At 45.9% G+C, this 15,460-nt stretch overlaps 1 protein-coding gene across 1 annotated transcript in view; it reads right to left on the reverse strand.

The window, feature by feature from the left end:
* The window catches only part of Rftn2 (raftlin family member 2), a 58,185-nt gene that overhangs the window by 10,960 nt on the left and 31,765 nt on the right, over positions 1–15,460 (reverse strand). The window contains exons 6-8 of the mRNA XM_052749476.1: positions 13,265–13,386; positions 12,007–12,110; positions 2,359–2,437 (exon numbers count right to left, since the gene is read on the reverse strand). Coding sequence (XP_052605436.1) covers positions 2,359–2,437; positions 12,007–12,110; positions 13,265–13,386 — 305 coding nt within the window. The remainder of the gene's footprint in view (positions 1–2,358; positions 2,438–12,006; positions 12,111–13,264; positions 13,387–15,460) is intronic.

The following is a 15,460-nucleotide window of genomic DNA, read 5'->3' on the forward strand; positions in this document are numbered from 1 at the left end:
GGGGGTTTTTCTGTGTAGCCTTGGCTGTCCTGGAAATTTATTGTGTAGATCAGGTTGACCTTGAACTCATACAGATCCACCTGCCTCTGCCTCCTGAGTACTGGGGTTAAAGGTGTGCACCACTGCCACCTGGCTGAGCATTTTCTTAGTGATTGATGGGGAGTGGGTGGCCCATGTGGGTGGTGCCATCCCTGGGCTGGTGGGTTCTATAAGAAAACAGGCTGAGCAAGCCAGGGGAAGCAAGCCAGTAAGCAGCTCCCTCCATGGCCTCTCCATCAGCTCCTGCCTCTGGGATCCTGCCCTGTTTGAGTTCCTGTCCTGACTTCCTTTGACGATGAACAGTGATATGGAAGTGTAAGTTAAATAAACCCTTTCCTCCCCAACTTGCTTTTGGTCATGGTGTTTTTTTTTTAAATTAATTTATTTTTATTTTATGTGCATTAGTGTTTTGCCATGGGTGTCGGGTCCCCTGGAACTAGAATTACAGACAGTTGTGAGCTGCCCAGTGGGTGCTGGGAATTGAACCTGGGTCCTGTGGAAGAGCAGTCAGTGTTCTTAACCACTGAGCCATCTCTCCAGCCATAGTCATGGTGTTCTATCACAGCAACAGTAACCCGAACCAGGACAAAACCTTTCCGGCCATTCTCAGAGCTAGCCTTGCTGTTTCTCAACAGAATATTTCGTAATAAACTCAGGAGTCAGCATCATCCTCCGTGAGGTGAGGGGTCACTTTTCTAGGTGGTGGCTCTCCTTTCCCACCTCCCCATCTTCCTGCCCACTGCCTACCTCTCACCCTACCAACTCATGCAGCCAGTCAACCTTGCTCCAAACTGATTAGAAAAACCCAAGCTGAGCTTTATCAGGGCAGTCTTCCTCCGGTCAAGGACACTGTCCTAGCTTCAAAAGCACGAGAATAAGGAACCTCATCCTCTGTAACCCACTCAGTAAGAAGCCAGATGGCAGCCTGGTGTGGTGGCCCAGGACTTTAATCCCAGCACTCAGGAGGCAGAGGCAGATCAATCTCTATGAATTCAAGGCCAGCCTGATCTACAAAGCGAGGTCCAGGACAGCCAAGGCTACATAGTGAGACCCTGTCTGATTCCTCCCAACCCCCTCCCCCCAAAAAGAAAGGCTGGACAATGTCAGTTGAGACAGTAGAGAAGTGTTGGCACGCTGACAGAGGTCAGGATAACCAGCACTGTGCAGGGTTTTGCAAACTCAAGCACTTTGACTCAGAAAACTTAGGAAAATAATGGAGGAAACCTTTTTCCCTCTGCCCTGTTAGGATTGGTAGCTGAAGCCTGGGGACTGCAGTAGAGTTACCAGAGGACAGAGGACAGGTTAGCAGCAGGGACTTATTTTGTATGCACACAGGGACTTTGTAGAAAAGAAGCAAACACTTGAGGAGGTGGTTTAGTGTGGAAGACTTTGAGCTCAGGGCAGCCATTACAGAGGCTGACGGGCTGGGAGCAAATGAATGGCCAAGGGAAAGGCCTGAGCTTCCAGGGAAGCCGTTTATGGGAAGCCGCACACATGGGAAAATAACGGAGGCCTAGGATTATTTTATCAAGGGTTGTTTTTGTAGATTCAAGTCAGAGAGAGTCGTCTCCAGTCATCAGCTTCTTTCTGGCAGGAGAGAGCGGATGTGTACACAGACCGAGAACCTGCAACCTCTATAAAGCGAAGTACACGCCATTCTATGGCAGAAGAAAGGGGCAGACAGATCGTCTACAGCTCAAAATGGTCCTCACGACAAGGGCTGTTTGTTGGAACAGCGCATTTGAATAGTCTTCAGAACTGAGCCGTGTTGCCGGAGGGTAGGCAGGCATATATCCTTGCTTTTTAAGGACAATCAAAAATTTTACTTGATTAATTATTGTACGTGAGTGCATATGTGTGTGAGTGCAGGCGCATGCAGGCCAATGGCATGTGTGTGGGTCGGAGGGCAGTTCTAGGGGGTCAGTTTTCTCCTTCTACAATGGGTTCTGGGGGAACCAGTCAGTTTCTTTTTTTTTTTTTTTTTTTTTTTTTTTTTTTTTTTTAAGATTTATTTATTTATTATGTGTACAGTGAGTGTTCAGCCTGCAGGCCAGAAGAGGGCACCAGATCTCATTATAGATGGTTGTGAGCCACCATGTGGTTGCTGGGAATTGAACTCAGGACCTCTGGAAGAACAGCCAGTGCTCTTAACCTCTGAGCCATCTCTCCAGCCCCCAGTTTCTTTTTTAACGTCCTTCTTTAGGAGACTGTTCACATGTTGGGTCCGCACGGCCTACTCTGTAGTCGTATTTAGAATGATAAAGAGAGCTTTACTAACATGTCTTATTCACAAAGTCAAAATTGGTGAATTTTACTTACTTCTGGGGTCTGGGCAGCTGAACTCCACACCACTGGCCTTTGGAGAAATACGACCTGCTTTGTAGCCAAATTCCCTTCACTGCAAGTTAAAACAGTAAGGTTAGTGTTTGTGAATTAGGAATTGTCTTTTAATCCTAGAGAACTTTCAATTACTTTTTAAAGTTAAGAAACCAGCCGGGCGGTGGTGGCGCACGCCTTTAATCCCAGCACTCGGGAGGCAGAGCCAGGCGGATCTCTGTGAGTTCGAGGCCAGCCTGGACTACCAAGTGAGTTCCAGGACAGGCGCAAAGCTACACAGAGAAACCCTGTCTCGAAAAACCAAAAAAAAAAAAAAAAAAAAAATAAAGTTAAGAAACCAACAAATGGATTTCTGTGTATTTCCGTGTACACATGTGTCATCCCACTTTGTTCTATAGAATTAGTAATTTTCTCTATATTTATAATGTAAAAATCTATATTTACATTTGACTAGGATGGCCCACATATATCTTCTGTAGGGTAATCCTCTGATCCCCAAATAATTATGAAAACGATTCTATATAAATTGCATTGGAAAAACAAAAAGAAAAAACTCTCCTATTAAAAAATTAATTAAGCGGGTGGTGGGGGGCAGTGTTGGAGAGATCAGTGGTTTAGAGCACTTGCTGCTCTTCCAGAGGATCTGGGTTCGATTCCCAGCACCCACATGGTGGCTCGCTATCAGCTGTAACTCCAGTTCTAGGGGATCCAATGTCTCTTTCAGTCTCCATGGGCGTCAGGCAGGCACGTGGTTCACACACAAACATACAGGCAAAACATATACATATTAATAAGACATATACAAATTAAATAAGAACTTGGAGGGTTGACTCTGCCATTAGAATGGGCACTGCTGGGGCTGGAGAGAAGGCTGAGCATTGAGAACACTGGCTGGTTTTCCCCGAGGACCGGGTTCAATTCCCAAAACAGACATGGCAGCTTACAACTGCTTCTAACTCCAGTTCCAGAGGATCTGATGCCCTCTTCTGGCCTCTGCGGGTGTGCATTTACACAATACACATAAATGCAGGGAAAATACTCACACACCTTCAAATAATTCTCAAAGAAAATTTTAAAAAGCATGGATCCTCTTGCAGAGGACCTGAGTTTATTTCCCAGCACCCATACCAGGTGGCTAAAAATCCCCTGTACTCCAGCCCATAGGGATCTGACATCTTCTCTCCAAGGTGGGTACTTGCACACATGTGGCATTCATTCACACAGACATATACATACACATAAATAAAATAATAAAAGATTTACACTAAACACCCTTTAACATCGTCATTACAAAAACCAAACCTAATTTTGATTATAATCTCACCAGTTTAGCAAAGTTTTTCTTTCTTTGTTTTCTCTCCCGAGCTTCTCAGACCTGCAGGTTTTGCATGTCTCTGTCTGCCGTATATTTACATTTCCTTGCGTATGGTGATGGTATTTTTAATGGATGTCTAAGATCTTCAAAGAATGAAGGCACTGGAATGTGCTATTTCCCTTTGGAAAATTAGTTTCCTGATAGTTCTAAACCATAAACAAATACACATAATCTTCCTCTCATGAATTATTTCCGTAAGATAAGTTCTCAGGAATGAGATTATTAGGTCAGGAAGTATGATTTCAGTCTCTTGGTATGCACTGTCCAATCAGAATCTAAGTTTGGGAGCCACATGTGGGGGATTTATATGCGTTTTCCACGGAGACAGGCCAGCCACAGGCGGTTCCATTCATTTCCGAAGCCTCTTTGTAGCCAGGCCCTCAGTAGTCTCCTTATTTAGCTGTCATCATGGCAAATTAGCCCTCACCAAAGACACTCAGGGTGGTATTCCTCTGATGTGCTTTGCAGCCTCCTTGGGTTTGTGGGGAGGAGGGTTTGCCGCTAAAGTTACTCAGTGACAACTTTTATTATGCAAAGGACTGCAACAAAACCTTACTATTGGCTGCAATGGATTCCAAGCTCTCTCTCTGTTCTGTGGGAAGCCTCGGCGGCCCTACAGCATGCAGGCAACCAGACACTAGCAGAGCACCAAACTACGGTGCCGGGGCCACTAAACTGGGGAAATAAATCTTCCCCCAAAGTGTCATGAGAGGATTGCTACACTTTCATTTTTATTTATTTATTTAAAAAATGCTTATTTCTACTTTATGTGCATTGGTGTTTTTCAACTCTTTTCCAGGAGACTGGAAGTTAAAGAGAGCTGTGAGCTGCCGTGTGGGTGCTAAGGATGGAACCTAGGATCTCTGGAAGAACAGCCAGTGCTCTTAACCATTGAGCCATCTCTCCAGTCCCTACAATTTTATTTTTAAAAGACTTCTTATTGTCCAGTTTCCTTTCAGAACAGAACACTTTGTATGATGTAACTATGGGGGACAAATTGTGAGGTGCTGTTGGGAAGGGGTTAACATATAGAATGGACTGGGTCTGTGTTTGGGAGTTACAGGGTACAGTGGAAAAAACCAGGACGTGGGAACCAGACAGTTCCTGGGTTCAGACCCAAGCCCTGTCACAGAACCCAAGACTCATGGCCTTGATGTTCTCCACTGTTACTGAAGTCCTGGGGAAGGATAAGAGTCTCCCTCTGTGCACCTACTCAAAGAAACACAGTGTGTGACTCCTGGGGCTGGAGAGCTGAGGGCTGGCTCAGTGGTAAAGAGCACTGGCTGTTCTTGCAGAGGACCTGAGTTCAGTTCCCAGCACCCACATGGTGGCTCACAGCTGTTGGTAAGTCTAGTTCCAGAGGATCTGATCTCTTCTTGTCTCTGTGGGAGGATTTGCAGGTAAAACACTCATACACATGACAGGAAACAAATAGGAAGAAAGGAAGGAAGGAAAGAAGGAAGGTGTTCACTTCCACGCACTCTATCCACTTGGTACAATGTGGAGTGGAGTGTAAAATAATTTTTATAAAAAAAAGAATATCAACCAAGAATATCTTTTAGAGAAAAAATTCAAGGAAAAGAGTTCATAGGAGGAAGAAGACAGATTTCTGGACAATGTTCTAGGTGGAGAATACTCGAGAACCAGGCTTGGATGAGAAGCACAGGTCAAGGCAGGAAGTGAGTCCTTCAGCATGGGTTCTCTCCAGACCATTAGAGGGTGGGACAAGGCTGAACACAGGATGAAATGAAGGAGTCTATCTTTTCCTCCTCCTCACTCTTTCCACAACTCCGCAACACTTCTTTGGGTCAAGGCTGAATGACCCCGTGAGGCTCTGGCTGAAGAAGGGAGACGCTTTTTGACTGTAAAGCTTTATAATTAGTGGGTAACTTTAGGCTATTCTGAAACAGTCCAGGCTCTCATTTAGCATCGGGTTTGGTTAAGATTTAAGTTTATAACGTGTAGAGTACATTGTAGTGGAGAATAATGAGGAAATAAAAGCAAGTGTCTACCTCACCACCCCAAGGCAATTAGATCGCTGAAACTTACAGGTCCTGATGTTAGTACGTCAGGAAGAGGCGACAGGAGAAAATTCACGCCCTCTGACATTTAAACACCGTATCAAAAATGAGTCACTGGAGGCTTTGCTTTAAAAGGCATGGTGGCCTTAACCCCAGCATGATGGAGGCAGAGGCAGGCAGATCTATGTGAGTTCAAGGCCAGCCTGGTCTGTATAGTGAATTTCAGGACAGCCAGGGCTATGCAGAGAGACCCTGTCTTAAAAACAAACAACAAACAAAAATAAATAAATAAAATTCAAGTGAATTCAGAGTCGCACAAAAGTAAATAGCATGTTTTATGTCCATATTTGAAAGCAGAACACCACATATAAGACCTCCAAAGTGAAAAGTCCTAAATACAGCTTGATAATGCCTTCAGGGACACTTATTTTGAAATTATTTTTGTGGGGTATCATGGGACTGAAGGTGTATTTGGTGCTGCAGCCCTTGTTTAGTATTCCTGAAACCCTGGAATATAGACAGACAGACAGACAGACAGACAGACAGACAGACCATAGAATAGGGAGTAAACAGACAAGTTACGGACATGGTGAAAGTTACAACACATAACTAATAAAGGACTCACACCTACTATATTTAAATAATTTATAAAAACAATCTTCAATGTGAGCAAAAGACTCAAACAGGTACTTGCCCGAAGAACCCAGGTGGCCCAGTCATGATTAAAACTATAAATGAGTCGGGCGGTGGTGGCGCACGCCTTTAATCCCAGCACTCGGGAGGCAGAGGCAGGCGGATCTCTGTGAGTTCGAGGCTAGCCTGGGCTACCAAGTGAGTTCCAGGAAAGGCGCAAAGCTACACAGAGAAACCCTGTCTCGAAAAACCAAAAAAAAAAAAAAAAAAAAAAAAAAAACTATAAATGAAAGAGGTTGGAGAGATGGCTCAGTGGTTCAAAACCAGCCTCAGCTACACAGTTTGACACCAGCCTGGGCTACTGCGAGGGTTTGTCTTAAACAAATGAATATACAAACAAAACAACTAGACACAAAACAACAACAATAACAACAACAACACACACACACACACACACACACAAAACAACAACAAACTCAAAATAAGAAAAACTAAAAGTTTCATTGCTGGATGTGGTGGTACATTCTGGTAAATCCCAGCGTTTGGGAGGCTGAGGGAAGAAGACAGGGAATTTGGGATCCACGTGGGCTAGCTACATAATGTAGTGAGTTCCAGGACAGCCAAGGTTACATAGTGAGATCCTGTCTCAAAAATCAAGCGAACAGCCGGGCGGTGGTGGCGCACGCCTTTAATCCCAGCACTCGGGAGGCAGAGCCAGACAGATCTCCATGAGTTCGAGGCCAGCCTGGGCTATAGGGTGAGTTCCAGGAAAGGCGCAAAGCTACACAGAGAAACCCTGTCTCGAAAAACCGGAAAAAAAAGAAAAAAGAAAAAAAGAGAAAAATCAAACAAACAAAATCAATTTACACAATTAAATTGTAGCTTGTAATTTTGTAGTTAGATGCTGAGTCACACGGTCCCTTTGCCTATATGATACTGATTTGCTTTTTGGTATTAATATGTGTACATCAAAAAGAAAAAAAACCAAGAAGCTGGGCATGGTGGCCCATCTCTGTAACCCCAGGACCCAGGAGGCTGAGGCAGGAGGACCCTGAGTTAGTGCCCAGCATGGTCTACACGTGGGGGGGGGGGGACGGGACGGGACGGACGGGACACCTTGTCTCAAAAGAACAAATAAATCCTCTCTAGGAGCATTAAGTTCTCTTAACCACTGAGCCGTCTCTATAGCTCCCCTTTAAGCCTGGTCCTTTACCGTTTATTTTCCTTGAAGAATTTTCTGGTAACTCTCACCTTGACTTCTCTAGTAGGAACAGGATCGGGCCTCCTGGCGTGATAGCGCCCTGACAGTAAAGAAGGGACTGCCTCATTCTGCCCTTCTCCAGGCTGGCTGTAAAAACCCCGGAAAGGTGTAGCAGGGATGGTAGGTCACAGCTCATGCCATCTCCACGGGACCGCTGCCTTGAACCTCGGTGGTGGAACACTGCCTAGGAACCGGTAACGACCCTCAGAGCACTGAGCATATGCTTACGTGACGTCATGAGGGGAAACGTCCTGTGGGGGCCACTCAGGGACAGCGCCAGCAACAGAAGAGCAGAGGAAGTTGAAATACTGCATCTGAGGAGGGGAACTCTGACCGGCAACGGCTCTGAGTGAGCACACACCTCCAAAGGAAGAGTGTGACACTTCTTTCTCTGGATGTCAACTTGTATCTTTGTGACATTACTTGTTGCCTTGGAGTCCCGGGCACCACTCTTGTCCACGGTGGACTGTCGGGCCTTCTGTCTTCTGGAACGCTCTGATTTGGGACAGGCCAACCTATCAGGCCTGGACAACCGATTTCAACCTCTCAGGAATTCGGTCTTGCTAAAGGACTAGGTCCCTAAGTAATAACTCTCATGTATTAGCCTAATGTGCGCAGGCCCTTGTTTTCCTCAACAACCCCCATCACCAGTGAACAACATCACACTTCATCTTCACGTTGTATCTGTTGTGACTGGGATATGAAGTCTCTCCAGAAAAGGCTCACGTTGAAGCTTGGTCCCCAGGTGGTGGTCCTGAGGGACCGGAGCTGGGCTGCATCCTGAAGGTACTGACTTCATGGCTGAATGGACTCTCCGGAGGCGGGCACAGCCGGAGAAAGGAAGGCCTGGCCTGCGGGTGAAGGCTGACTTGTCCCGGGGCACACTCGTCCCCTCACTGTCCCTGAGATGAGCGGCTCTGCCCCACCACACCAGAGCAGTGACGAGGACCGGAAGGTCTACAGCCAGGAGCCGAAGCTAGTCTGCCCTCCCTCGGTGGCTCTCTTGGGTGTTTCTGCCACGGTGACAAAGGAGTTCTCAGACCCAAGTCACAAATGAATATAGGAGGCAAGGGCCGGACATCACTACACTTTGCCTTCCCGCACAGGGCGACGGCTGTTCAAGCACATTTCCTACCCGCTTCTGCCCGGGGTCAGCGCGGAATCTTGGGAAGGATCCACTACATGACGAGGTTGCTCTTTCATCTCCTTAGGACTTGGGGGTCCAGCTTTCTTTTGATATCCATAATCATCTCTCTCCTTTTTAATACTCCCATGGAACCCTTGGACCGCAGTACCTTATGCTGAATGACTGTATTAGATTACAGAATTCATAAGCTTGCCGCTCTGACCAGAATGCAATCCCCTGGCTATGTGTTAACACTGCATGAAATGTAAACTGACCATCATATACATGACTTCAGGACCAGACACCATGGATCCGCTGCATCTTCTCACTGGTAGACTGACATTTTCTTTCTTAATTTCATTTAAAAATGACTGGAGAGTGTCAATTTATTATAAAACATAAAATAAATAAAAACTGAATAAAAGCAACCAAGTCCCCTTTCCCTATTATAGTCTCAAGAACTGAATACATTCTAGAATCACTGGGAAGTTGTTCCAAAGTTTCTAGGCACATTCCAAATCTATGAAATTTGGATTATCCTCTAATATACTTCTAAAACTTAGCTTAAAAACTCATAACAGCCGGGCGGTGGTGGCGCACGCCTTTAATCCCAGCACTCGGGAGGCAGAGCCAGGTGGATCTCTGTGAGTTCGAGGCCAGCCTGGTCTACAGCGCGAGATCCAGGAAAGGCGCAAAGCTACACAGAGAAACCTTGTCTCGAAAAACCAAAAAAAAAAAAAAAAAAAAAAAACTCATAACAAATTAAAGTCTAAAATTTATTTTACATATATGGGTGTTTTGTCTGTATGGAAATGCACCACATGCATGCAGTGCCTGCGGAGGCCAGAAGAGGGTGTCAGATCCTCTGAAACTGGAGCCACAGATGTGGGTGCTAGGAATCAAACCTGGCTCCTCTGGAAGAGTAGCAGTACTCATAACCACTGAGCCGTTTCTCCAGGCCCCCAAATCCTTAACAGTTATGACAGAAAAGATTCTTTGATAATGCATATTTAGTGAGCAGTTAGCCCCCCTGCCATTCTAACAGTATATAAAGAACAGCCCTCCTGAGTGGGGCAGTCAGGCACACTTCCATGCTTCCATAATGCCTAGAGGATCTGGGGTGCAGGAGAGATTTGATATAGAGTTTTGGTGCCTCTCTCCCTCCCTCTGCTACAGAACTACCATTCAGCTGCTCCAAAGCACAGGGTTGCAGTTTGGCACAAAATGGCTGACTGTGGCTTCATGTTTCACACCCTACCCCCACATCAAGGTATACTTGGGGGTCACAACATATTTTAGTTCCACCCTTAGGCTCAGTCCTGTCATTCCGAAACTGATCCTGACCGGATACAGGAAATGCCACTGGAGCCTATGTTCTGTGGTTCAGCCCAAGTGGGCTGGCTGCCAGATGTCCGGCCCATTCATTCAGAGTGCTGTGGGAAATACTTAGAAGTGAGACCAGCTGGAGTCCCGGAATGAATGGGAAGGAATAATTATACTTTTCCTTAGGGGAAGAGGGGAGGAGAGGGTCAGGATTTACATGTTTTGGAAGGTCTGTAATTCTAACTGTATCATCCAGTTGACACCAGGGGAACCATCTGAAAGAGACAAAAGAGCCAGACGTGGCGATGGCGCACACATTTAATCCCAGCACCCTGGAGGCACGGGCAGGTGGATCTCTGTGAGTTCAAGGCCAGCCTGGTCTACAGAGTGAGTTCCTGGACAGCCAAGGCTACACAGAGAAACCTTATCTTAAAAACAAACAACAAACACACAAATAAACAACACAAGAAAGAAAGAAAGAGAGGAAGAAAGAGAGAAAGAAGAGAAAAGTCAATCAGCCATCAACCAAACACTGAGCTGAGGGCTGCAGACACACTGGGTGTTCAGAAGGTGCCTGTGGAACAACGGTTGCAGACCCGTGGCTTGGGCGGAGGAATTCCTTAGTCTTTCGGAAGCCCCCGAATCTCTCAAATGTCCACGGATTTGAGGAACTTGGGTTGATGCACATACCAGGGTCCCGCCCTCTGAGCTGCTGACTGTCTACTGGGTGGTCCTGCAGCCTTTGTGTCTGTGGGCTCTCCTGGTAACTGACACAGGGCTACTGCTGACTGAGATTTGACAGGTGTGGCCGGTGAAGAAGGTTAGGAAATATTTTAGGGAGTCAGCGTGAGAACAGTTCCTTCAGATCTTAGGGAAGGAAAACGGATGAGCTGTTTGCTTATCTCCCCCACTCCTCATGTGGTCTTTAAGCCTGAGTGTCTCATTATGTCCCTGATACCTCTATCCACTTGAAAAAAAGTGTGGTTTTTCCTAAAGCCATGTCAATCACAGTCTGCTAAGGGGAAAAAGGAGGACCGGAGGAGATGAGGGAGACCAGGGACCAGGGGGTCCCCACACCTGTTCTTAGTCACACACGCTGGTCACTTGGAACATGAAGCCGTGATGACAAGGCCCCCGGGGTCACTGTGCCACCTGAGGTAAGTAGTCACTGGCCCAGCCAGCCAGGGCAGTCATGTTCAGGACAGCAGTGAGGGCAGAGGGAAGTGCATCTTATACACAGTGAAGGAAGCATCTTATACGCAAGAATCAGTCGGCCTCTTGAAAAAAATTAACCGATAAAGTATGGCGACTCAAACCTTCCCTAAGCAAGCCAGTGAGCACGGGATGGGAAGAAGGGAAGTGCTCACTTGGGAGCTACTGGCATTCTGGTTTCAATGTAGGCATTTGGCCGGGCAGTGGTGGCGCACACCTTTAATCCCAGCACTCGGGAGGCAGAGCCAGGCGGATCTCTGTGAGTTCGAGGCCAGCCTGGGCTACCAAGTAAGTTCCAGAAAAGGCGCAAAGCTACACAGAGAAACCCTGTCTCGGAAAACCAAAAAAACCCAAACCAAAACAAAAAAATGTAGGCATTCAAGCAAAATCACGGGTGCAGGGGACAGCTAACCGGCCACACTGGGGCTGGTGGAACAGCAAGGCAGCTAAGCTCCTCTTCCTGCCTGCCCAGCCCATCAGCCGGAAGCCTGGCTGGTGGTGGGGACGGTTCTGCACAGAGAGAAGAGATCAGCCGTGTACACATCTGTGTCACGAAGGGACTGGGTCTGCTGACCTCCCAGAAGTGTTTCTCACAGGCTTTCCACAAGCCTTGGCTGTTTACGCCACAGCTGAATGGATTTTAGGATGAAATGTGTGAGCGAGGATAGGTGGGCATTACCTGTCGTGTTTCAGTATCGGTGTGGGTAGCACGCTGGTCAGGAGCCACCCGAATTCAGCCAGAGTGTGCAGCAGAGGGCCATAGTCCGTTTTGATTTCGCAGCCCTGTGTGAATAAGCAAGCACGAGAGCTGCCAGTCTAATGGCAAAGAGAGCAGGCCACACAGGAGCTAGGGTGAGGGGGGATGGGAGATGCAGTGGTTCTCCGTCCAGTGGTACAGTGTCCCGGGGCTGCAGCCTCCAGGGCTTCATCTGCAACTGCCGCCTTCTTGCAGCTGGACAGTGGCTATTCAGTCATTCTTTGTGCCTGGGAAAGCCATGGTTCTCAGATTCTAATGTGGGGAGCTTGGGAAACTGCGATTTTTTAAAAAGCACCTTAGGGCATCAGTTCCACGAAGCTTACAAAGTAAGTTCAGCAATAGTAGTCTAGGGACTGGGATTTGAGGATGAGAGAGGGCAGGGAAGCTGACTGGACCTGGACTTGGGGTCTCAGGAGAGGGCAGGGAAGCTGACCGGGCCTGGATGTGTGGTCTCTGTTCTTGCCTCACTGGAACTGGTTCTCACTTGCAGCTTTACTTATCACCCATACCTTTCCACAACCCCTTCAGTAGGGTTTCCAATTTCCATGCAAACGAGTTCTGTCCTCTGTGGCCTTTGTAAGGCCAGAAAGTCAAAGCATTTCCTTGAAAGACCCTGTCCGTGAGGGCCTCATACACGCAGTAGATAGACCTGAAGGTATCTGGCCACCTCAAGGGCAGTGGTCCGTGACATCTGAATTCATAAACGCACAACCCCAGCAACAATGCCATCTCTGATTATAAAGGACAGTGCTGGGTGCACATGTCTGGCTTGGCATGTGTGAGAAAACCTGTGGATGTTTTTATTTCAGAAACCAATTCATAAGGTTAAAAACCGTGCATCATGTTGATTGCTGTGAGGTTAAAGACTAGCTGTGACTGAATTATTATTTCCAATCATCAAGGCATTTTTGTAGCAAGGATTTCAGCCTCAGGGGTTGTTAGCATCTCAGATTTTGGGGGCCCCACTTTTATTTTGGTGTGGACAATTTTTTTGTTGTTGTTGTTATTTTACTGAAATGCTTGAAAACACGGGTAAAGCGTATGGGAGAATTTTGTCCATTCTTTTTTGATGACATTGGACTATCTGGGTTGAGGGACACTGTGTGTTCCAGGCAATGCTGATCTTTAGGATGTAAAATCAAACACAGAAGGAAAGCAGTTCTCTGAAACTGCAGCTCACCTCAATGACGGTCCACTGCTCCACCACAATGGCGTCGTTTCCTTTCCTGCTAGAACCTGGAACTCCAGAACCTTCTTCTTCATAGATAAAAAATCCTTCCAGAGATTTAGGCAAATGGTCCCCTGTCAGGGAAAGGACACAATTCAGAAGAGTCATAAGTAAATGACACTGGTTTCTAAGCATCACCAAGATCCTTAGGGTGACAACTGTCGTGAGCTGGGAGAAGAGCTGGTTGATTGGAAGCTATTTCCTCATGTGTGTGCAGCACCAGGGCAGGGTCCATCCGAGCCTCACACGGTAGCTGAGGCTGGGTGAGGTGGCTCAGACATGTAATCCCAGGACTGGTGAGCAGAGGTAGGAGGATAAGGAGTTTAAGGTCATCCTCAGCTACATAACAAGTTTGAGGCCAGCCTGGGCTATGTGAGATGCTGTTTACAACATCACAATGTGCTGGAGAGGTGACTTAGCGGTTAAGTGTGCCTGTGGCTCTTCCAGAGGATGGAGTTCAGTTCCCAGCACCCCACTGAGTGGCTCACAATCATCTATAGCTTCAGCTCCAGGGGATCCCCTACTCTCTTCTGGACTCCATGGGCACTTGCACATATGAGGACATGAGAGCACATGCGTGCACACACACAGACACATACACATACACATAAATAAAAAAGAAGCTTTACGAGAAAACCCACTTAAACAAAACAAAATTTATTTTTTGTTGAGTCCTTTTGTTTAAGATTTCCTTTTCCCCATAGGTAAAGACAGTTTTGGATTTCACCGAAATGAAGTCAAACATATACATGAAACTACCATAGCCGAAACAAGATTAAATACTATGAGCACGGATGGAATGTCAATCCCAGAAGCATATGGAAACGACCTTCACCTTCAAACCAAACTTTTGTTTCTGGTCTGTATTATACCACCAATGGAAGCATGAAAAAATGTTAATTCTTGAAGTTACAGGTATAATATTAAAATCAGCTTTAAGAATGATCACCACAGGGCTAGGAAGGCTCAGTGGTTAAAATGCTTGATGTGCAGGCATAGGGAGGGACCTGGTCCCCAGCATCACATAAAAGCCGGCTCTGGGGAGGCAGGGACGGGCAGACCCAGGGTGTGCTGACCTCTGGCCTGGACAAAATGACAAGCTCCAGGTTCAGTGAGAGACCCTGCTCCCCAATACAGGGTGGGTAAAGAGTGATAGAGAAAGATAATGGGATGTTGACCTCCACATGCACAGGCTTGGACAAGTGCACACATGTATCACATATACAGAATCATAAACACAATTCTTTACCTCAGTGCACTAAAAAAAAATCCCAAGTCCCCCACAACAGCGACAGGAAGACTGTAACAGAAGTCATTGTCCAAGAATTCCTGCCCGGAAGGAAGTTTTAAGAGAAGGCCTCTCTGATTTTTTTTCTTGAATAGTTGACATTAACCATCTGGCCTAAAGTAAAGGATTTAATGGAAATTCTTTTGTCTCCTATTTTGCAATAGAAGACATTTTTTTTCTCATGGTCATGTGCTGGGTAAACATTGTGGGTTTATAGCGCATGTCACATCAGATTTCCCTGTTTGTCATAGAAAACAGATCTTTTTTTGTTACAGTTATAATATGTATATATTGTAATTATATCATAATGAATTAAAATGAAGAAATTTATCTTTGCCTATAAATATGTGGTCATACATCAGAAGCTTTAATAAATATTGTCATTTTAAAATAGATATTCCAATTAACTCACATCATGATGTACTCATAGTCAGTCCCCCTTGGGTGAATGGTGAATACACTGATTACTATGATCCAAGTGTAATCTGTACCTTATGTTTGTATCTTAATAAGGAACGTATTTTCTAGTTTATCAGCACAGTCTATTTTATTGTCACCACCTCAATTAAACAGGATTCGTCTTACAACAAATTCCTGTTTGATAGTTTTCTGAATAATAAAGGCTGGCAAAGGCAAGGTTTTCATATGATTAAGCTTAAAGATAAAGACAAAACTAATTTTAATGTCATTTTTAGTTTAATATTTATTAAGAGACTAAATTTGAGAGCAAATTGGTTCTTGCTTTTTTTTTCTAATTTTTTTTTGGTGACAAGATCTCTGTGTGTAGCTCTGGCTGTCCTAGGACTTGTTTTGTAGATCAAGAAGGCCTGGAACTCAGAGATCTGCTTGTCTCTGCCTCC

The sequence above is a fragment of the Peromyscus californicus genome, unplaced genomic scaffold (genome assembly GCF_007827085.1).
Source record: "Peromyscus californicus insignis strain IS unplaced genomic scaffold, ASM782708v3 Scaffold_21__1_contigs__length_65335640, whole genome shotgun sequence".
Taxonomy (NCBI): domain Eukaryota; kingdom Metazoa; phylum Chordata; class Mammalia; order Rodentia; family Cricetidae; genus Peromyscus; species Peromyscus californicus.